Source organism: Pseudorca crassidens, chromosome 9 (genome assembly GCF_039906515.1).
Source record: "Pseudorca crassidens isolate mPseCra1 chromosome 9, mPseCra1.hap1, whole genome shotgun sequence".
In the NCBI taxonomy this organism is placed as follows: Eukaryota; Metazoa; Chordata; class Mammalia; order Artiodactyla; family Delphinidae; genus Pseudorca; species Pseudorca crassidens.
This window is the reverse complement of record NC_090304.1, coordinates 95,740,682-95,761,208: the sequence shown is the minus strand read 5'-3', so window position 1 is coordinate 95,761,208 and position 20,527 is coordinate 95,740,682. Positions and strand designations below refer to the sequence as shown.

The 20,527-nt window shown below is 49.5% G+C and overlaps 3 protein-coding genes and 1 long non-coding RNA gene across 14 annotated transcripts in view; 2 read left to right on the top strand and 2 right to left on the bottom strand.

Annotated features, from left to right (window-relative positions):
- Nucleotides 1-2,727, top strand: part of IFT46 (intraflagellar transport 46) — a 16,434-nt gene extending 13,707 nt beyond the window's left edge. For all 3 annotated transcript variants that reach the window (XM_067751203.1, XM_067751204.1, XM_067751205.1), the window contains 3 exons: nt 1,444-1,504; nt 1,790-1,875; nt 2,235-2,727. In XM_067751203.1, the coding sequence (XP_067607304.1) occupies nt 1,444-1,504; nt 1,790-1,875; nt 2,235-2,330 (243 nt within the window). In that variant the 3' untranslated portion in view covers nt 2,331-2,727. The remainder of the gene's footprint in view (nt 1-1,443; nt 1,505-1,789; nt 1,876-2,234) is intronic.
- Nucleotides 1-15,479, bottom strand: part of TMEM25 (transmembrane protein 25) — a 22,606-nt gene extending 7,127 nt beyond the window's left edge. The window contains exons 1-10 of one of the 9 annotated variants that reach the window (XM_067751196.1): nt 15,328-15,479; nt 14,708-14,801; nt 14,129-14,440; nt 13,380-13,670; nt 13,042-13,173; nt 12,718-12,748; nt 12,462-12,562; nt 12,230-12,319; nt 8,264-8,291; nt 7,268-7,411 (exon numbers count right to left, since the gene is read on the bottom strand). In XM_067751196.1, coding sequence (XP_067607297.1) covers nt 7,268-7,411; nt 8,264-8,291; nt 12,230-12,319; nt 12,462-12,562; nt 12,718-12,748; nt 13,042-13,173; nt 13,380-13,670; nt 14,129-14,440; nt 14,708-14,777 — 1,199 coding nt within the window. In that variant the 5' untranslated portion in view covers nt 14,778-14,801; nt 15,328-15,479. The other 8 variants (XM_067751194.1, XM_067751197.1, XM_067751198.1 and 5 more) reach the window with 8 other exon arrangements.
- Nucleotides 15,458-20,527, top strand: LOC137230930 (uncharacterized). Its single transcript, XR_010946312.1, has 4 exons — nt 15,458-15,597; nt 17,547-17,648; nt 19,306-19,412; nt 20,344-20,527. It is a non-coding gene; the product is annotated as an uncharacterized lncRNA (long non-coding RNA).
- On the bottom strand, nt 15,583-19,403 carry TTC36 (tetratricopeptide repeat domain 36). The gene is made up of 3 exons (XM_067751206.1): nt 19,269-19,403; nt 18,078-18,266; nt 15,583-15,911 (listed from the first exon to the last, which is right to left on the bottom strand). The coding sequence occupies exons 1-3, from the start codon at nt 19,384-19,386 to the stop codon at nt 15,649-15,651; spliced, it is 570 nt and encodes a 189-aa protein (XP_067607307.1). The 5' UTR covers nt 19,387-19,403; the 3' UTR covers nt 15,583-15,648.

Sequence of the window (20,527 nt, the reverse complement as noted above, 5' to 3'; positions counted from 1 at the left end):
TAAAACAAAAATAAAACTATACAGGACTTGCCTGGCGGTCCAATGGTTAAGACTCCACGCTCTCAATGCAGGGGACACGGGTTCGAGCCCTGATCGTGGAACTAAGATCCCGCATGCCACGTGGTGCGGCCAAGAAGAAAAAAAGTTACTTACATATATATGTGACATTACTGTCCAAGCAAAAAGCTCTTACATATCAAGAAAAGAAAACTGAGCAAAGATGATAACAGGTCCTTCCTGGCCACGGTGCTTAAAATTGCTTCACCACGTTCCCCAAGCTCTTTCCCTGCTTTTTCTCCATGCTACTTACCTTCTAACATACTGTATACCTTACTAATTTTGTCTTTTGTTTCTCCCTACTAAAATATAAGCTCCATGAAGACAGAGTTTTCGGTACATGTTTATTGAGAAATTGTTGTAAAAGCAAAAAATCTGAAAACAATCTCTTTTCTCACAGCATTTTAAAGCTATAGCTGAAGAAAACTGTTTGATTAGGGAATTGAATAGATGGATTGTAGTACATCCATTCAGTGAAATACACAATGGAGTATCATTTGGCCTTATTTTGCTCTGATACAGAGAAATACCAATGACATGTTGTTACATGGAAAAAGGAAATTGCAGAACCATCTACTCTGATTTTTGTAAAAAGAGAACAAAAAATTTTTAAGAAGCCAGTGGTTTTTAAACTTACAATATTAGTTTAGATCTGGAGCCTGCTGAGATGTCATGTCATTTTTTTCTGTTCCTGTGGTGTCCAAGGACCATTAGGCCTTCTAACACCAAGTAACTATAAATACTTGGCCATAACTTGGGTCCAGTTTCTTCTTCACAAATACACACAGGAAGACTGCATGGCAGTATATTTTACTTATAAAATATTTTGGTCCTGTTATATCATATGCTACTTTGGTGGTTAATGAGTATAACCATTTTACTGATCAGGGGGAAAAGAAAAGGCACGTTGTATTATTTGCTAGGGCTGCCATAACAAAGTGCCACAGACTGGGTGGCTTAAGCAACAGAAATTTATTTTTTCACACTCTGGAAGCTAGAAGTTGGAGATCAAATTGTCAGCAGAGTTGATTTCTTTTAGACCCTTTCTCCTTGGCTGTCTCCTCCCTGTGTCTTCACATGGTCTTCCCTCTGTATGTGTCTAGGTCCTAATTTCCTCTTCTTATAAGGATTCCAGTCATACTGGATTAGGATTCACCCTAATGACCTCATTTTAACTTCTCTTTTTTACGACCATATCTGCAAATATAGGCACATGATCTGAGGCACTTAGAGGTTAGGACTTAAAACATATGAATTTTGGGGGAACACAATTCAGCCCATGTCACCCCTTATGCTCGGAGCTCTTTTGCTTCAGAGAGAGTGAGTGATGCTAGGACCACTGAAATTTCAGCCTTTTGACTCGGGTCCATCCCGTGCCCCTCCTAGGTGAGCCTGCCCACAGCAGAGACTGACTGCAGCCTGGCACAGTACATAGACATGATCTGTGGTGAGCCCTTCCATCCCTTCCTTGACCCCCATCTCTGGATAAAGTCATTGTGGGCTGTTGAAAAGGCCGGTTCACTCTGAGTTGCAGCCTTTACTTTAAGCCCGTTGTGCTATTTGGCAGCACGCGAGGGTGGTATTTGGGTTTATGTGACTACGTGCTGGGTATTTAACCCCCAGAGTTATAGTCACACATCCCGTCTGGGAGGGGACTGGCCATCCTAAACAGAAATGCCCCATAGCTTCCGGATTTTTGTTTATTTCTGCTCACGGGAGTTCTTGATTTCAGCCATCCTAGACATCCCCATCTACAAGAGTCGGATTCAGTCCCTCCACCTGCTCTTTTCCCTCTACTCGGAATTCAAGAACTCACAGGTAAGACCAGCATTGGAGATTGACTTAAGCTGTAGTGAGGACTGCTGCTGTCGCCACTATTTTGGGTCTGCTGTGATTCTGTCCTGTGACAATGGAGAATGTCTCTGCCTGGAGTTACCATCACCCTTCCCCATAATGAAGGGAACTGCAAAGCAGGCAGGGGTGGGGCTTGTAAAGGAAGGGGAAGTAGAAGCAATGTGGGCCTTAGACAAGGCTAGGTAAGGATCTACAGTGGACACTCATTCTCACAGGAGAACCAAGTGGCCTAATGAATGGAAGCAGGAAGCAAGGTTAGTTCTTGCTAAAATGTAGTAACTAGTATGTCCTCAATCCTTCACATTCCCTCTCTCTCCTCACAGCATTTTAAAGCTCTAGCTGAAGGCAAGAAAGCATTCACCCCTCCATCCAACTCCACCTCCCAAGCAGGAGATGCAGAGACATTAACCTTCAGCTGAGACACCTCCCATGTCACTCTGTTTCACGGCTGAGCTGGCTTCTCTGCCCCATCTGAGAAGGAGGGATCACTGTCAGCCACTTGGCGGCCTTGCCTGCCTCACAGCTTGATTCGGAGACAGCGCACGTCTTACTGCCCTCTCTGCCAGAAAGCACTGCCATGGTCGTTAAATGGCTAATGCCTGTGTCAGAGTTCCTTCCCATGGAAATTAATTATGCATCTACACTACTGTGGGGATGTGAGTTAGAATCTCTGGAATTCCTGGGATCCCAGGATGCTCAGGTTGGGAGGAAGGCTTAAAAGATGTTCTTTTGAGATAGCAATAGAATTATTTTCTTTCATTCTTAAAGTTGGTTGGCAAAGATTTTACAAATAAAATGCTCTTATCTTTCAGGTTATCCTGCTGTCCTTGAAATATGAAAGAGAGAAGGCAGACTGAGCATAGGCAGAGATAAGGAACTTGGCCTAGGAATAGGCATTAAGTGAATAGCAGTTTAAGCAAATCAACTTTGTGAAATAAAATCAAACCCCAGTCCTCCAAGGTTGGCAACAGAGGGGGAACTTTTTTCTCCCAGAACTTATTTTTTCTGGGGGTCTCCCACCAGGTAGTGCTATCTGCCTTACAGGCTACCTGCCTGTCTAGCTCCAGACCTGTCTGGTTGTGGTCTCAGGGAGCCTAGCTATTGCAGTCACCCAGGTGAGAGATGATGGTGTCTTGGACTGGGTGGTAGTGGTAGAGATGGACAGATTCAGGAAATATTTTGGAGGTTTTATCAGCTAAGCTCCAGTCAGAAACCATACTAGTTATTTCTAACAAAGGATGTTAATTTAAGTATGGGCAGTTGGTTACAAAAGTGTTGGAAGGGCTGAAGAAACAAAAGGGAGAATGGAGAGTGCTGAAGGAACAAGAGGCTAAAGGGGAGTGTCCACTGCTGGAAACAGAAGAGCTGCCACAGTGGCTGGGATGGCTGAGCAGGTCCGAGACCCTCACCCCTACTACAGCCACCCTGGGCAAGCACTGCTGCCTCCTCTATCCCACCCTCTCCTAGCTTGCTGGTGCCTCCCACTGGCAGAAATTAACAGCTGGCAAGGGAATCTGGAAAATCGAGCAGCATAAAGTATAGAAGGGAAGGTGTGGGGTACGAGACAACAGATAAGCAACCAGGAGAGGTGGAACCAACAGAACTTAGTGATAGAGTGAATGTGGGGGAGGGAAGAGAAGAAAGGGCGACTCCCAGGTTCTCTGGCTTGAGCAGCTGGGCGGGTAATGGAGCCAAGTACTGATACACGGGGCAAGAACTGATCGGAGCGGAAAATTACAGTAAGATGCTACAGCCTAATACATACCTGAGAAGCACGAGACAGGAGGGGCATCGTTTCCTACAGACCCTTAAGCCAACTCTGATGTTCATCTCATGCTTGAACTTGGGCAGGAACATCTGAGCTCAGGCCTCACTTTGACACCATGTTGGGACCAGGTGCTCTGCTCCCAGATGGATGCCATTAATGCTCACATTTCACTCAAGGAAAAAGAGAGGCAAAAACGTGATAGGAACTCAGATTCTCCATCAGGTTTTCAGGGAACAATCAGACTGCCTTCTTTGGCTAGAACTGAGACTCAGCTCTAGTAAGTATAGTCGACTCTCGTTATCCACAGTAGCTGTGTTCTATCAAGTCACCGCAGACACAATTAGCAAATACTGAACCACTGCTCCTGGGGGAAATATAAGGTAAGGTTCCTGTGTGCCTCTGTCATAACATTGTCGTCAGCAACCATTGATTCATTGAACTCACAGCCACCAGCACTGTAAGTCATGCCATAATGAAGCTTATCTAACGCACTCTCTCTGTAAGGCACATGACAGCCTTACTACACTTAGTTAACTCTAGCCAGCACCTCAGCACTATGCGGGTGGGGGCCATTTAATTTATTTATTTTCAAATATTTATTGTATTTATTTGGCTGCGCATGTCTTAGTTGTGGCACAGGGGATCTTTTTTTTTTTTTTTTCAGTTGTGGCATGTGGGATCTAGTTCCCTGACCAGGGATCGAACCCAGGCCCCCTGCATCGGGAGCATGGAGTCTTAGCCACTGGACCATGAGGGAAGTCCAGGGGGGCCATTTTAAACACTGAAACCACCACCAACAAGCAAGAAATGAGGCATTAGGTACATCTTGGATAGGGCACTCATTTAGAGTGTGAGAGCCGAAACCAGGAGGCAGGATGTCGCCTTGTTCAGCCTCAGCTGGGAAGGTACGTGTCGGGCGACTCACATTTTTCACTGCTCTAAGCATGTTTGCAAACGATTGTAAAAACACTGCAAGTATCGATTTTAGGATTACAGATACATTTTAGTAAGTGAATTCGCAAATACAGAATCTGCAAATAATGAGGATCAGCTGCCTGAGTTACTGGCTGATGCGCAGGCCTGTAATGTTAGCCTGTCTCCCTACCCTAGCACGTCCACTGACCTGTCCGGTGAGCACTTCAGACACTGTTTCTATCGTGGGCTCCTCCTACTCCACAATCTGAGGTTACTCTCTTTTGGCTACTTGATCTGTGGCCCTAGAAAAATAAGTTAACTTCTATGCCTCAGTTACTCTAGCTATGAAACAGTTATAATAAACACTAACTTAACTCCTAGGCTTGTCCTATGGGTGAAAATATGTGAAAAGATTAAATGCCACAAAATGTAAGATCTAATAATTATGTTACTAAGTACAAATTTTTCACTTGGCCTTTTAGACTTTCCATTTGGCTATTCTCTCCCTGCCCGAGATTCTCATTTTTCTAATTCCCCAGCGAAAACCACAAAACCAGCCTGCTTGCCATGCTCTACACATGATTCATGAGTTCCCTCTTCTAACTAAACCTTTATGCAGTCTATTTTCCTGGCTTGAAGTGTCCCTCCCTTCTGCTATCCCAGGCTCTCTACATTTCTAAATAAATAAAACTTGAACACAAGTATTTACATTTGCATTCCCTCCTTTAACCTTCCTACAATGACAGTATAGGAATTTTTTTTTAAAGGTATAAACCAGCAAGGACAGATAATAGGAAAGAAAATGACTATAGACCAGAGAGCAATACAATTTTGAAAGATGGACAAGTGGTAACAGATTTAGTGGGCAGGGGGAGGGGAAAAAACCTGATACTTGATTTCCAGTAGAGGAGAGGGACAGAGAAACCAATAAGAAGTAAGCCATTTGACACTGCAGAGTCCTGGAAAGGATCAGGAATCGAAAATGTCAGATATTTCTGATGGCATGTGTGCAGGGAGGGGCTGCAGACAGGAGGATTGGCTGAAGGTTTGTAGAAAGATGGGATCCCCAGAACCTTCCCTATCTGTGCTGCCCACCTCCTTACCCTGGCAGAAGATAGTCCCCTTTAAACCAAGGCGCCTCTGGACATGAGAACACCAAGCAATTCTGAGGACAGGAATAAGGGGCCATATTTAAAATAAGAGGACAAAATAGAGGAATGAGCAATGAGACCCTCAGCCCTCTTCTGGCTTATCCCTCCAAAGCACAATATCGGAGGAGTCCTCCCTTGGGAAACTGATCAGCCAAAGAGAAAAGACCTAAAGATATTGACAGAGAGTCTTCAAGCTTATGGACTTACTTGGTCCCCCCTACCTACCATCAACTTCCATTCAGCTTGCGGGTATCTCATTCTTGTGCATGTGTGTGTGTGTATGTGTGCGCAGGCATGCTTGCAACTCTCATTCTTAAATGTGAATGTACCGTCACCAGGCATTTGAAGAAAGCCAGAAAAAGACAAAAACAGTACAAAGGATATCAGAGAAGCAAAGCAGGCAAGATATGAAAAAAATTTTTTTTTAACTATAATATTCATAGAGCAGTAGTTCTCAAGTTTGGTTGCATGTTAGAATCAACTGGATATATATATATATTATTATTTTTAATATTTATTTGGTGCACTGGGTCTTAGTTGCGGCACGTGGGATCTTTAGTTGCGGCATGTGAACTCTTAGTTGCGGCATGTGGGATCTAGTTCCCTGACCAGGGATCGAACCCAGGCCCCCGGAATTGGGAGTGCAGAGTTTTAGACACTGGACCACCAGGGAAGTCCCAACTGGAGGTTTTTTTTTTTTTGCGGTACGCAGGCCTCTCACTGTTGCGGCCTCTCCCGTTGCGGAGCACAGGCTCTGGACGCGCAGGCTCAGCGGCCATGGCCCATGGGCCCAGCTGTTCCGCGGCACGTGGGATCCTCCCAGACCGGGGCACAAACCCGTGTCCCCTGCATCGGCAGGTGGACTCTCAACCACTGCACCACCAGGGAAGCCCTGGAGATATTTTAAAGATAAGTTTCCTCTCCCAGACAACACACCAGACTAATGAAATCACAATCTCTGGAGGTACGATACAAGAATCCATATTTTTTAACTTCCTCAGATTAGTTCAATATGCAGACAAATTTGAGAACCACTGTCAGAGATGAGAAGATTCCATATCCATGAAATATTGGGCTGGCCATTGGGCTGGCCAAAAAGTTCATTCGGTTAGTGAATACATTGTTCAATAAAATTCTTGGTGAAAATGAAAAATGTGTGGGACTTCCCTGGTGGCGCAGTGGTTAAGAATTTGCCTGCCAATGCAGGGGACCTGGGTTCAAGCCCTGGGCCAGGAAGATCCCACATGCCGTGGAGCAACAAAGGCCGTGCACCACAACTACTGAGCCTGAGCTCTATAGCCTGCAAGCCACAACTACTGAGCCCATGTGCCACAACTACTGAAGCCCACGTGCCTAAAGCCCGTGCTCCACAACGAGAAGCCACAGCAATGAGAAGCCTGCACACCACAACGAAGAGTAGCCCCCGCTCACCGCAACTAGAGAAAGCCCATGCGCAGCAATGAAGACCCAACGCAGCCAAAAATAAATACATACCTACATTTATTTTAAAATAAATACATACATGGGCTTCCCTGGTGGCGCAGTGGTTGAGAGTTCGCCTGCCGTTGCAGGGGACGCGGGTTCGTGCCCCGGTCCAGGAAGATCCCACATGCCGCGGAGCAGCTGGGCCCGTGAGCGATGGCTGCTGAGCCTGCGCGTCCGGAGCCTGTGCTCCGCAACGGGAGAGGCCACAACAGTGAGAGGCCCGCATACCGCAAAAAAAACACATACATTTATTTTAAAATAAATAAATAAAAAAAAATAAAAAGGTAAATAACAAAGTAATTTCTCAGACCACAATGGAATGAAGTTAGAAAACAATAAGGAGAACTGAAAAATTTTGTGTAAATTAAACAATACTCTCAACCAATGGGGCAAAGAAGAAATCACAAGGAAAATTAGCAAATACTTAGACATAAATGAAAACAAAAATACAGCATTCCAAAACTAATGGGCTACAGCAAAAGCAGTGCTCAGAGGCAATTTATAGCTGTAATTGCTTACATTAAAAAAGAAGGAAGATCTCAAATAAGCAATCTGACTTTGCAACCTGAGGAACTAGAAAAAGAACAAACTAAACTCAAAGCTAGCGGAAGGGGGACTTCCCTAGCAGTCCAGTGGTTAAGACTCCACGCTTCCAACGCAGGGGGCGTGGGTTCGATCCCTGGTCAGGGAACTAAGATCCTACTTGCCACACGGCGCAGCCAAAAAAAAAAAAAAAGCTAGCAGAAGGAAGCAAATGATAAAGATTAGAGCAGAGATAAATGAAAGAGAATAGAAAAACAATAGAGAAAATCAACAGAACCAAAAGTTGGTTCTTCAAAAAGATTAACAGAATTGAAAAGCCTTTAGCCAATTGTCTAAGAAAGAGAAATAACTCCAACCAGAAATGGAAGTGGGGACATTACTACCAATCCTACAGAAGTGAAAAAGAGCAGAGGGTACTATGAACAGTTGTATGCCAACAAACTGGATAGCCTAGATGAAATGGACAAATTCCTAGAAACACAAAACTTACCAATACTGAAAAAGAAAATTTGTAAGACCTATAATTAGAAGATTGAATCAGTAATCAAAATTTTTTTAAAAAAGTAAAATACACAAAACATGAAATTTACCATTTTAACTATTTTTAAGTGTACAATCCAAGGGCATTCGCATTGTTGGGCAACCATCACCACTGTCCAGCTTATGAACTTTTTCATTATCGCCAACTGAAACTCTGGACCCATTAAACAACGATTCCTTCCTTTCCCTCCCTCAGTCCCCAGTAACTTCTATTTTCTGTCTCTATGGATTTGCCTAGTCCAGGTACCACATAAGTTGACTCATACACAATTTGTCCTTTTGTATCTGGCTTACTGCACGTAGCATAATGTTTTCAAGGTTCATCCATGTTGCAGCATGTGTCAGAATGGCCTTCCTTTTTAAAAAGCTGAATAATATTCCATCGTGTGTATATACCACATTTCCTTTATCCATTCATCTGTTAATGGACATTTGCATTTCCACCTTTTGGCTGCTGCAAATAACGCTGCTGTTAATATTGGTGTACAAATAACTGTTAGAGTCCCTGCTTTCAGTTCTTTGGGGAATAAACCTAGAAGTGGAATTGCTGGATCTATAGGGTAATTCTATATTTAACTTTTTTTTTTTTTTTTTTGGCGGTACGCGGGCCTCTCACTGTGTGGCCTCTCCCGTTGCGGAGCGCAGGCTCCGGATGCGCAGGCTCAGCGGCCATGGCTCACAGGCCCAGCCGCTCCGCGGCATGTGGGATCTTCCCGGGCCGGGGCACGAACCCGCGTCCCCTGCATCGGCAGGCGGACTCTCAACCACTGCGCCACCAGGGAAGCCCTATATTTAACTTTTTGAGGAACTGCCATACTAGCTTCCATAGTGGCTGCACCATGTACATTCCCACCAGCAGTGCACAAAGTTGAACATTAATTTTTACAAGTCTTGATTAAATAGTCTATTGTGTCTGGAGAAATTCAGTAAAACATAGTCCAGGTGGGAAAATGCAGCCTGAGCTGTGCCTGCCCAAAATGTTGGACTGCTGTATGTTCCAGCTCAAGGTAACTAGTGACCTGCCTATTATTGGAGAATAAAGATTAAAGATTAGGTGAGTAAAGTATATAAAAATTGGGGAATTCCCTGGCGGTCCAGTGGTTAGGACGCCACGCTTTCACTGCCGAGGGCCCGGGTTCAATCCCTGGTTGGGGAACTAAGATCCCGCAAGCTGCAGGGCACAGCCAAAAATAAAAAATAAAAATTGGTCTTCTTTCCCAGGAAAGATTGAACTGTCATGTTAAGGGTATTAGTAATGCTTGAAAATTCCATGATCCTTAGATCAAAAAGATTTCAGAAATATCAGAGAAGTAACCAGATCAGGGATCCCCCCCCCCGATATTTTATTATGAAAACTGTTAAATAAAAGAACTTTGGAAGAATTGTACAGTGAATTCTAAATACTCACCAACTAAATCCTACAATTAACATTTTGCTTTATCACACGTCCATACCTCCCTATCCATTCGTCAGTCTATCTTACTTTTTGATACATTTCAAGTAAGTTGCAGACATCAGTACACTTCACCCTTAAACACTTCAGCATGCTGGAGAGGGTATAGAGAAAAAGGAACCCTCCTAGACTGTTGGTAGGAATGTAAATTGGTGCAGCCACTATGGAATACAGTATGGAGGTTCCTCAAAAAACTAAAAAGAGAGCTACTGTATGATCCAGCAGTCCCACTCCTGGGCACATATCCGGAAAAGACAAGAACTCTAATTCTAAAAGTTACATGCACCCCAGTGTTTATAGCAGCACAATTTACAATAGCCAAGACTTGAAAGTAACCTAAGTGTCCATCAACAGATGAATGGATAAAGAGGATGATACACACACACACACACACACAGTGGAGTATTTCTCATCCATAAAATAGAATTAGGAGTTGGGGATTAAAAGATACACACTGGGCTTCCCTGGTGGCGCAGTGGCTGAGAGTCCGCCTGCCGATGCAGGGGACGCGGGTTCGTGCCCCGGTCCGGGAGGATCCCGCATGCCATGGAGCGGCTGGGCCCGTGGGCCGTAGCCGTTGAGCCTGCACGTCCGGAGCCTGTGCTCTGCGGCGGGAGAGGCCACAACAGTGAGAGGCCCGCATACCGCAAAAAAAAAAAAAAAAAAAAGATACACACTGCTGTATATAGCGATAAGTAGTAATTCTTTCAATTAGAACAGACCACATGGTGTTAAAAAATGTTTACCTCGATGCACTATAAATTCTTTTTGTGTCTTTTAATTTTTCCAGATTTAAAAGACTTAAGAGTAGAATATCACACTGCTATATATAAAACAGATAAACAACAAGGACCTGCTGTATAGCACAGGGAACTATAGTCAATATTTTGTAATAACCTATAATGGAAAAGAATCTGAAAAAGAATATGTGTGTGTGTGTGTGTGTGTGAATCACGCTGCTGTACACCTGAAACTAACACACCTTTGTAAATCAATTATACTTCAGTTAAAAAAAAAAAATATTTGAGGGAATGAAACAGATATACAGCATTCACTCAGTCAAGTTTATTGAGAATCTACCACGTGCTCAGCACTGTCCTCGGCAGTAACGTGAGAAAAATTACAAAACAAGATATCAAGAAGGGAAAAATACACTTTGCACTCTGTTAATCTGCGATCTTTTCCACGTTGCTTTTCAAAAGTGTTCTTGGGTCGTTTTGGGATATGTGATCTCCCTGCTTTTTCCATGTTCCCCTAAGGTTTCCAGCACTGTCAAGTTATGTGCCACTATGGCCATCCCCTAAAGAACAGAGGATGGGACAGGAAGAACAGCTTCCTGCTGATGGGGTAGTCAGGGCTGGGGTCCCATAGCGGGGTGGATACTTTGAGCAGGAACCCGTCAACCTCGAGGGCTCAGGGCACTCACAGTGAACCATAAAAAGGCCAGACTTGGGGAAGCCCCAGACAGGGCCCTGGGGCCCTTGCTCACCCCCTCCCTGGAAGATGTGCTTAAAGTGCTAACACTGTAAGAAAACAAGGCATAGCTACATGCAGGCCTGGACGCACCAGACTTCTCACCTCCCATTCTTCCCCTTTCTTGTGCTAACACCAGGCGCTGGCACCACCAGGGCCCAGGCCAGAGGGGAAGTCTAGTGCCAAGTGAAGAAGTGGAGAAGGTCCAATGTATAACCTGTGATGCCCAAGAGGGGGCTGGGGCAGAGAGGTATGCAGCAAAGGGTACTGGTTTGTGCTTGGCCAGCGCTGCTGGGCCAGAGGTGAGTTCCTGTGCAAAGGGCAGGTTGGTTCTCTACAGCTAGCAGGGTCCTAAATTTTCCCTGAGGGAACAAAGCTGCATAGCATGGGAAGGAGATCCAGGACGTGCAGGGCCCTCCCAACCAGGCTTGCCCCATGCCTGCTGTACACGGTGCTGAGGAGCACCGGTGTGGGGCAGAGCTGCCCCAAGCCGACAGGATCATGCCATGCCACGCTTAGATGCTGGATGACCTCCAGGCACACCTGGACAGACAGCCCCATCCGCCTGGGCACAGGCAATCATGCAGGCCCTCAACCAGAGTGGGAACAAGGGCTTAGGTCCACCTGGCAGCCTTGCCAAGGATACCAGTTACCCAGAGGACAAGCAAAAGTGGCAGTGGCATGGCCTCTTCCCGTTGGCAATGTGGCCAGGCCTTGGAGGAGGACCGGGAGGGTGCCCAGGGGCCAAGAATGCACCCTTTGTCTTGGCCTCAGTTCAGAGCCAGATCTCATCACTGCTCACACTGGACACCCGATAAATGTAGCCCAGCATTGGGAGACGGATGAAACCTGCAGGTCAGAGATCCCAGGAGACTCAGTCACCCTCATTCCTTGGAAGTTGGGAGACCACTCTCTGCCCCTTGGGGATTCAGAGGCCTTTGGCACAAGCAAAAGGGCCGGGGAGCCGGGCAGCAGGCCCCTTTCCCATACCTCGGCTGGTGAGGAGGCCACCGGGCTCCGGATCCAGAAGCTCTGGCTGGCTGTTGTCCTGAGCCATCATCTGCTGGTCCGCTGGTTTCCCTGTGGGGTGACAAAGGGGATGGTGCCCGGGATGAGGTGTGTGCCCAGCGGGGTCTAGACCCTCCTAAGGCCCAGGGTCTCTCTTTTTCTCAGAAGCACCTCCACAGATAAAGCTGGGGCCAACAGAGGGTCCTGGACGTACCTCTGGAGTCCGGAGTGAGGTCGTTGAGCTGCAGGTGGGACGGGAGGGACATGTTCTCCCGCGGCAGGCGCACGTTGTTGAGTTTCAGGTTGTTGGAGTCACTACAGGGCAGAAAAAGGCTTGGATGGGCCCTGGCACCAGCGGGCACAGACTCCTGCTTGCGGCCCGTTCCCGAACTACCAGAAAGCCCAGGATCCCCCCTGTCCCCATGCTGCCTCTCCATTTGGCCCATCCACACAGCCCCAGGGAGAGTTACCTAGAGATCAGGGATGGGCGCCGGGAGGGGCCTGAGGAGAAAGAAACCACAGCAGTGTCTCAGTGTGCCCACCTGCTCTGGGCTCTGCCCCCTGCTCTCTTCAGGCCCAGAACCCTCAGGCAAGGGGTCTCTCAGATGCCCAGACTGGCTTCCCAGTGCCTGGCCCTGCTACCTGGGATGCACGTGGTCTAAATCATGGCCATGCCCAGGAAGACCTGTCCTACCACTTGTCAGAGACGTTCTGCCCATGGCCTTGCTGCCCACCCCCTGACCTCGCCTCCCCTTCCCCAGCCACCCTCTGCCCCCGCCCTGCTTTGGCCCTACCTTTGGTCTTCTTCGCTTTCCTGCAGACCAGACAGGCCACCAAGGTGCTGAACCCCACCAGGGTGCCCAAGGCAAGCCCTCCGGCCACAACGATCCCCAGCAGTGGCACTTCCACCCGGGTGGCCAGGAGCCCTGCAGGTCATTCTCTGGTTAGGTTCCACACGGGCAGGGCCCCCCAACTCTGAGATGCCACAGGTCACTACTCTGTCCTCCTTGCCCCAGGTGGCCAGGGACAGCTTTCACCAGACTCGCCCAAAAGGCAACAAGCCTTCCTGTTTCTGCACCACGATCCCACACCCATCCGAGGCTTTGCTGGGCCCGTGGCTGGCAGTGCTCACCTGGGGCCGGAAGCGAGGCGCTGGTGACACCCACGTCGTTGGTGGCCACCACGGACAGGTTCTGTGGCAGGCTGCGGAGCTGCAGTTGCACGGTGTGTTTGGTGAGCCAGGGGTAGTTCTGGGCATCCAGCACCAGGAAGTCAGAGGTGTTGACAGTCACCGGCCCATCCTCGTCGATCCAGGTCACGTTGGCAGGTGGGTTCGCACGCACCAGGGCAAAAAGGACGACCAGGAGGCCCGGGCCTTGAGCTTCCTGGTACTTAGCCCCAACCTGGGCAATCTCCGGCTTAACTGGTGCAAAGCAGAGAGAAGTATGTTCCCACCACAGCCCCTTGCACGCCTTCCCTTTCTTCCCAAACCCAGAAGGGAGCCAGGGGTCTGGACCTCTCCTTAGGGGGCACTGGGAAACAGGATGGCTGGGTCTGCCAGAGAGGCAGCATTTCGTACAAATGAAGATTAAGAGTATAAACACTAGAACCAAAATGTCAAGATTTGAATCCTGGCTCTGCTGCTTACCAGCTGTATGACCCTAGGCAGATTGCTTAACCTCTCTGTGCTTCAGTTTTGTCGTTTGTAAAATAGGGACAACAATAGTAATTACCTCATAGGATTTTTGTGAGGATAAAGTGAGTTAATATTTGCAGAGTGCTTAAGTGTTTTTTAAATGTCCTACCAGACCACTTGCCTGGTGGCTGCTGGGGGTCCCTGGGCAGAGAACCTCTGTCTCTGTCCACCTGAGGAGCACTCACATTGCACATTGAGGAGGACGGAGGCGTTGGCTGACCGGCCACTGTCTGGGTCTTGCAGGGAGCAGTTGAGCTCATGCTGGGCCCGCTGGGCAGTGACAGTGAAAGTGCTGGTGCCTCCAGAGAAGGCCTCCCTGCCCACGCTCAGCAGTCTTGAGGTGCTGGTCTTCTGTAGCTGTCCATCCAGGTACCAGGCCAATCGGGGGGTGCCAGGCCCCCCTGCCACCCAGCAGGTGAAGGCGTGGCGTTCATTCTCTCGAAGTGCCCGCTCTGCCCAGGTATGACCATCAATTTGTGGCGCCAACTCCCCCCAACCTGGAACACAGGGGATTCTGTGGAGAGCTGGTGGAGGCTTAGTACTGTTCTGTGGCCGGGATGAGGTCCAGTTACAGAAGGGCAGCAGGCCAAGAGACAGAGCACCTGGGTTCTCTAACCAGGGACGGCTGGACCTTGGGGAGGTGGATGAAGGGAACCCAACTCTGGTGCCTGGAATGGGTACCCAAACTGAAGGTGCAGGCAAGGAGGGGACAGAGGGGGACTTGACCGCACAAATGCATGGCCAAGGGATGAACAGGGGTGTACCTGAGCTCAGAAGGGCCGGCAGGAGCAGAAGTGTGTGCGGGAGGGTAGCTGGCCCTGGAGGCAGCGCCATGGTAGCCCCGGCCTGGGCCCCAGGCTGCCGAGAGAAGGGGGCAGGCCTCGATGTTAGCCAGGTGAGAGCAGACAAGCTTAATAACTGCTCCAGGAATTTACTCTCCAGAAACAAAAATAAACCATGCGCGGAAACACAAATGTAGAATGATCCACAGTAGTGAAGGCAAGGACGCAAATGGTCGAGCCCAAAGGTCCAAACCAGCCAGCACGTACCTGTACACCTTGCGGGCACAGAACTGAGCGCTGACTCCACGGGACAAACAGGCACACGCTCGCAGGTACACAGAAGCAACCTGCAACCATGCAGCCCGCACCCGGCCCAGAAACACACGCGCGCGCGCGCGCGCGCGTAAACACTCGGGTACACGTGCCCCTCCCCCAAAGGGACCGTCCTTCTCCCGACCCCGGCTCTCTCCTGCCCGCTTCCCTCACCCACCTACGCCCCTTCTCCCCTCCTCCGGATTTGGGCCGAAGAGAAGAGGATCCGGGACGCGGGGGTCGCGAAGCATGCCCGCCCCCGCCTCGCCCCGCCTTCCGGTGCGGCTCACCTGGCTCAATCCCCGAGAGCAGCCGGAGCGACTGCTCAGGTCTGATGAGCACTGCAGTCATCCGCAGGGGCTCGGGCTGCGCCAGGCAGGGCCAATCGATGCCCGACCTCGGCCCGAAGGACCCCCCCCCCCCCCCTCCCCCAGGGCGGCGGCTCCGGGGCCACGTCCCGGGCCTCGCAGACAGCCTCCCGCGCGGGGGATACTTGAGCGCCCTTCCCTGCGGGGACGGCGGAGGATGCAGTCACAGGCGGTGGCTGGGAGAGCCGGCAGGTTTATTGGTTGCGGGCGCCCCCCCTTTCCTCACGCCCGCCCGCCGGCGGCTCAGCGCCGGTCGCGGGGCCCGCGCAGCTGCCCCATCATGTCGGCCAGCATGCGGTTGCACAGCGCCGCATACGGGTTGAGCAGCACCAGCTGGCGCCGAGCGAACGGGCTGCCCAGCCGCGCCGCCCGCTCGAAGTCCCTGCGGGCGTCGTCGTCCCGGCCCTGCAGTCGCGCCACGAGCCCGCGCTGCACGAAGCTCTGGCGGGCGGCGCGACCCCGGCCGCCGCTCAGCGCCAGCGCGCGCTCCAGGTCCTCCAGGGCACCTGCGGGACCGACGGACGGGCGGGGGTCAGGGCCGCGGCCAGCAAGCGATCCGGCCCCGAGTGGAGGCTCTGGGGTTCGGCCGTTTACATCCCGCCTAGACTTGACCCTAGAGATCGGTATTGTTATTCCCTTTACGCAGATGAAGACTGGAAGAGTTGGCAAGACTCGGCCTGGGCTGCACAGCAGTTAGTGGCAGAGCTGGGACTGAAGTCCAGGTCTCGCCTTGTCCGTGTTATTTTCCACCATCTGATACATCAAAACACGGACGGAGGGTCACTATGTTATGAATCTGGCCCTGTTGCCAGGCGCGCATACGTTATTAACCATCTACCATGTGCCAGGTGACGGACTCCGAATCCCAGAGTCCAAAAACATTAGAATTAACTGACAACCATGTCTTATACAATAAAGTCCTTTTTTTTGGCCGCACCGCGGGGCATGCGGAATCTTAATTCGCCGACCAGGGATTGAACCTGTGACCCTGCAGTGAAAGCGCAGATTCTTAACCACTGGACCCCCAAGGAAGTCCCTCTCTAACTTTTGAAGACATTTCTCTCCTCTTTTCCATTGATGCCTTAAAACCGCTTCTCTCACCTGTGTTCTCTACTGACTGCCTCTTCTCATTCTTTATTTCCATGGTCTTCATTATTTTGTATCTAATTTTCTTTGAAAGAGGTCTTGGAGCCAGAGCTGGCCTGCAGCATTTTTGTTTTTATCATCCTCATAAATACTTGGCTTATTAGGCATCAGAGCTGTGAACTCAACCTCAGGCAGCCAGCTGGTATCCACTGGAGGGTACCGAGCTGCATTTCTTCTGGGCTCTGCTTCAATTCACTCAAGTTCTCTAGTCTATAGCGCCTGTCAGGGCAGGGCGCTGGGGGAGCGCCAGCAGCATCCTCAGCGAGGCTGATCTTCTCTGCTCTCTCTCTGTGTGTTCTGGTCCCCGGAACCCAGCAGAGGCTCTGCTCCCCATCCTGACTGGTCGGTTGAGAAGCTTTCTAATCACAGCATTCCTTGGTTTCCCTCAGAGGAGCTGGTCAGGAGGAATTGAAGGCCTTCTCCAAGCAGAATCCCCTCTGATGCTGTCTGGGGTTTTGGTCTGCAGGCTGTCCCAGCAGCCTTTATGGCCCTGCTCTGCCAAAGCCAAGTGGCAGACAAGCCTGGGAAAGGCCCTCAGAGTCCCCCAATATTCCCAGAATGGAGTGCAAACTCCTCAGCCTGGCATTCCTGGCCCCAGGAACACCTCTACCACCACGGGTCTCGATAGTCTAGTAGTTCCCAACTAGGCTTCTGTGGTTTACCCTTTAGTTGAAACCCGTTAGTGATTCCCGGTGTTTTCGAGACAAAGTCCGATCTCGGCCTAACGTTCGCAGTTGTTCACTCTCTGGCCCCTGTTTACCTCTCCAGGCTCTGGAGAGGCTCCATTCTTCCGGCACTCCCTTTTCCAGCCAGATTCCCTGTACCTGTCCACGACTTCAGGACCTCTACAGGCCGTGCCTTCTCCCACTCCCTGCCCTCCGTCCAGCTAACGCCTACTCATCCTTCAAAACTCACCCCTCAAGAACAGATCCCATGCTGAGCCCTGTCAGCTTGTTATGCTGCTATTATGTTTATGTGTTTGTTCTACCCTCTAGGCTGTGAGCTTCTTGAGAAGCATTATCATGTGGGGATTAAGAGCACAGGCTCTGGAACCCTGCCACCTGGACCAGATCCCAGCTCTGCCGCTTCTCAGCTGTGTGAGTAGGAAGCTACTTAACCTCCATGCTTCAGTTTCTTCATCTGTAAAATGGAGATAAGAATAGCACGTACCTTTTAGGGTTGTTGTGAGGATGATACGAATGACTACAACTCACATGTGAAGTGCTGAGTGCCTGGCACACAGTAATTGCTATAAGCACTATAATCCTCCGCACCTAGCCCACTGCTAGAATGGTAGACTCTCATTAAATTTTTATCAATAAGTAAATGGAATGCAGTCCCCCTGACTCTCACAATATCCCGAAGAAATTAGCCGAGCCCACGGTATGTCTCTTATGGGTAGAGGCATACGTTCCAGAGGGGCTTAGTGACTTCCCACGCCCCATGCCCAAGCCCCACAGACACACCGCCTCTGGTCTGTGCCCTCCCCGGCCCCTCTGCACAGGCTCCAGGGACTCTCCCCTCACCTGCCACGTCTCCCTGGAGTCGCCGGGCCTGGGCTCGGTTGCTGTAAGCCGAGGCCCTCTCAGGCAGCAGGTTGATGGCTTGGCCAAACTTCTCCAGGGCTGTGCTGAGGTCGCCAGCCTCTGCTGCCATCACCCCTTGCAGCTCCAGGGCCTTGGCCTGCTCCAGCTGTGCTCGAGGGAAAACTCCATCTGTGCCAGGGAGGGAGCCAGGAGGGGACAGGTGTGCAGTTGGAAGCAGGAAGCAAAAGCCACCTGGGGCTTTGTAAACCTGGGACACGAGCCAAGGCTGACTGGGCAGGGGTGTAGGTCACAGCAGGAGTCAGATGCAGTGTTTGGGGCAGGGGGAACTGAGGTCAGCAAGGCAGAGAGCTAGCACTGCTTAAAGTTCCAAAGGGACCTGGGAAAGGGGCCTTGGTTGGCTCCCCACTGCCAAGAGAATGAAACCCAAACTCCTTAGCCTGTAGCTAAATGATTTGCTCAAGGTCACACCGCCCATAAGCTGCACCGCTTGGATTTGAACCCAGGTCTTTCTGGCTCTTCAGCCTGTCTCTGTTTTGTTCTACTCCACTGCTTCCAACAGGAAGGCCTCCATGACATACCCGGGTCATGAAAACCATTTCCAGTGTTTCTCTCAGCTTTTCAGCCTGAAGTTTCATTAAGGCTTAGGTTTCACTCCTTTAGAAACAAAGGGCATCAAAAACCCCTGACGCGGAAAGCAGGCCCCCTTAGGGGCTGGTGGAAAAGCCAGTGAGCGCACTCGCTCTGGAAGAATTAGCTCAGGGCTTGGCTTGTAAGGTGTGTGACACTGAATACTTGCTTAGGTTGGAGACGTTTAGCTGAGCCACCCCCTGCCCTGTTTCTCTCTTCCCTGCTGTGGAGGGTGACATACTCTGTAGTGACAAAGACGTGAGCGTTTCACATGGCCCCTCTCCCCATCAGCACAGTTAAGCTTGGACCATGGGGTGAACTGAGCGGGGAGGTAAGTTCAGAGGAGGGTGGTGGAGGAGAAACCTGGCTTTCTCCTCTGGGCACAGTGACCCTTGCCAAGCCCCCGTCAGTGCACTGAGGATCAGCAATCGTCATCCAAGGGTCGTGGAACAAGGGCCCTCGTAAGACCACCTACCTCTGCCACCCCAGCGAGGCAGCAGACCAGCCAATGTGGAGAGCTATACTCCAAGGTCGAATACTGACCTTCATCTCCTTCTTCCTTCTCTGCTTCCTCTCCCAGGTCCAACCCAACAATGTCTCCAAACGGAGTGTCGGGGTTGAAGATGGCCTGCAACACTGCCTGATCATTTGGAGTCCCCATGGTACTCAACTGCAAAATCCAAAAAGGTGACTCCCCGTGAGAGGGAGGAAAAAGGGGTGAGGGCCGAGCCTCCACCCAGCTGATCCAGAGGGAGGAGGTCCGTTTGAGGACCAGCCCACATGAGGAGTGTTGACCACTCCTTGGCTGCAGTGTAAACTCGGCCCCCTTTAACCTGGGGATAGTGACCCTGGCTTGACAGAATATATTTACAAACATTTCTCAACTGCCTCCCTACCCCCACGCCAGTCCTAGGGAGAAACAGAGTAAATAAATTGCATTTCAGCTTTAAGGTGGAGTGGAGCAAACAGAGGGTACTGCCCAGGCTCTCCCTGAAATGCTTTCATTTTATTATATTCATAGATTGGGAGGAACTCGTTAGAAGCCAACGCTTGACCACCCGTGGATGAAGAAGGGGGATATGTACAAAGTAAAGGAACTATTCCTTTGTCTTCTTGACCCCTTCCTCATATCCAGAGTTCATTAGGTCCTGAACATACATCACTGATGAATAAGGGGAGAAAATATGGTTAAGAGAGACAGTGTAGAGTGGGGCCTGAGTGTAGAGTGGGAAATGATTTCACGATTCCCCCTTAAAAGAAAGGACTGTGGAAGGGACTTTGTAATCAGGTCACGGGCCACGCCCCTCCCATTAGGCCACCTCAGCCAAAGCCAAAAGAAAGTTCAACCATGTGCAGCAATAAACTTGACATGTTTATTAATTAAACTATCACTTAAATAAAAAAAAGTGCATAGAAAATAAACATGTTTAAAAACTCCTTTTTTTTTTACAACTATGTACACTTTTTACTTTTACATTCAGTCTTTCGTAGACAGCTTTCAGCATTATTATTTTTTGAACTATTAAAGTATTTTCCTTCATCCCTGTCACAGGGAGTTAACACTGATGGACTTTAGACACATTTTTTTTCCTTTATTTTTCTCTTTTTCTCTAACCAGAAGCTTGGAAGAACACAAGGGAAAAAAAACCGAAAGATCTGTTATACATGATAAAGTTGTCAAGAAATGTCTTATTTCTAGAAAAGAAGCTTGTCATCTGTTGAGCTTTTGAAACAATTATTCAACTACCTGTATTTACTAAAGAGACTGTTAAAAGTTCAATAAAAGAAACACCACAAGTCTA

Bases quoted from the DNA above. Each gene is read 5' to 3' on its own strand.
- TTC36 (XM_067751206.1), bottom strand. From the start codon at position 19,386: ATGGGGACTCCAAATGATCAGGCAGTGTTGCAGGCCATCTTCAACCCC. The intron at 18,267-19,268 runs GTCAGTATTCGA...TCCCTGGCACAG, and splicing joins GAAGGAAGAAGGAGATGAAG to ATGGAGTTTTCCCTCGAGCA. The intron at 15,912-18,077 runs GTGAGGGGAGAG...TCGGTCCCGCAG, and splicing joins ACTCCAGGGAGACGTGGCAG to GTGCCCTGGAGGACCTGGAG.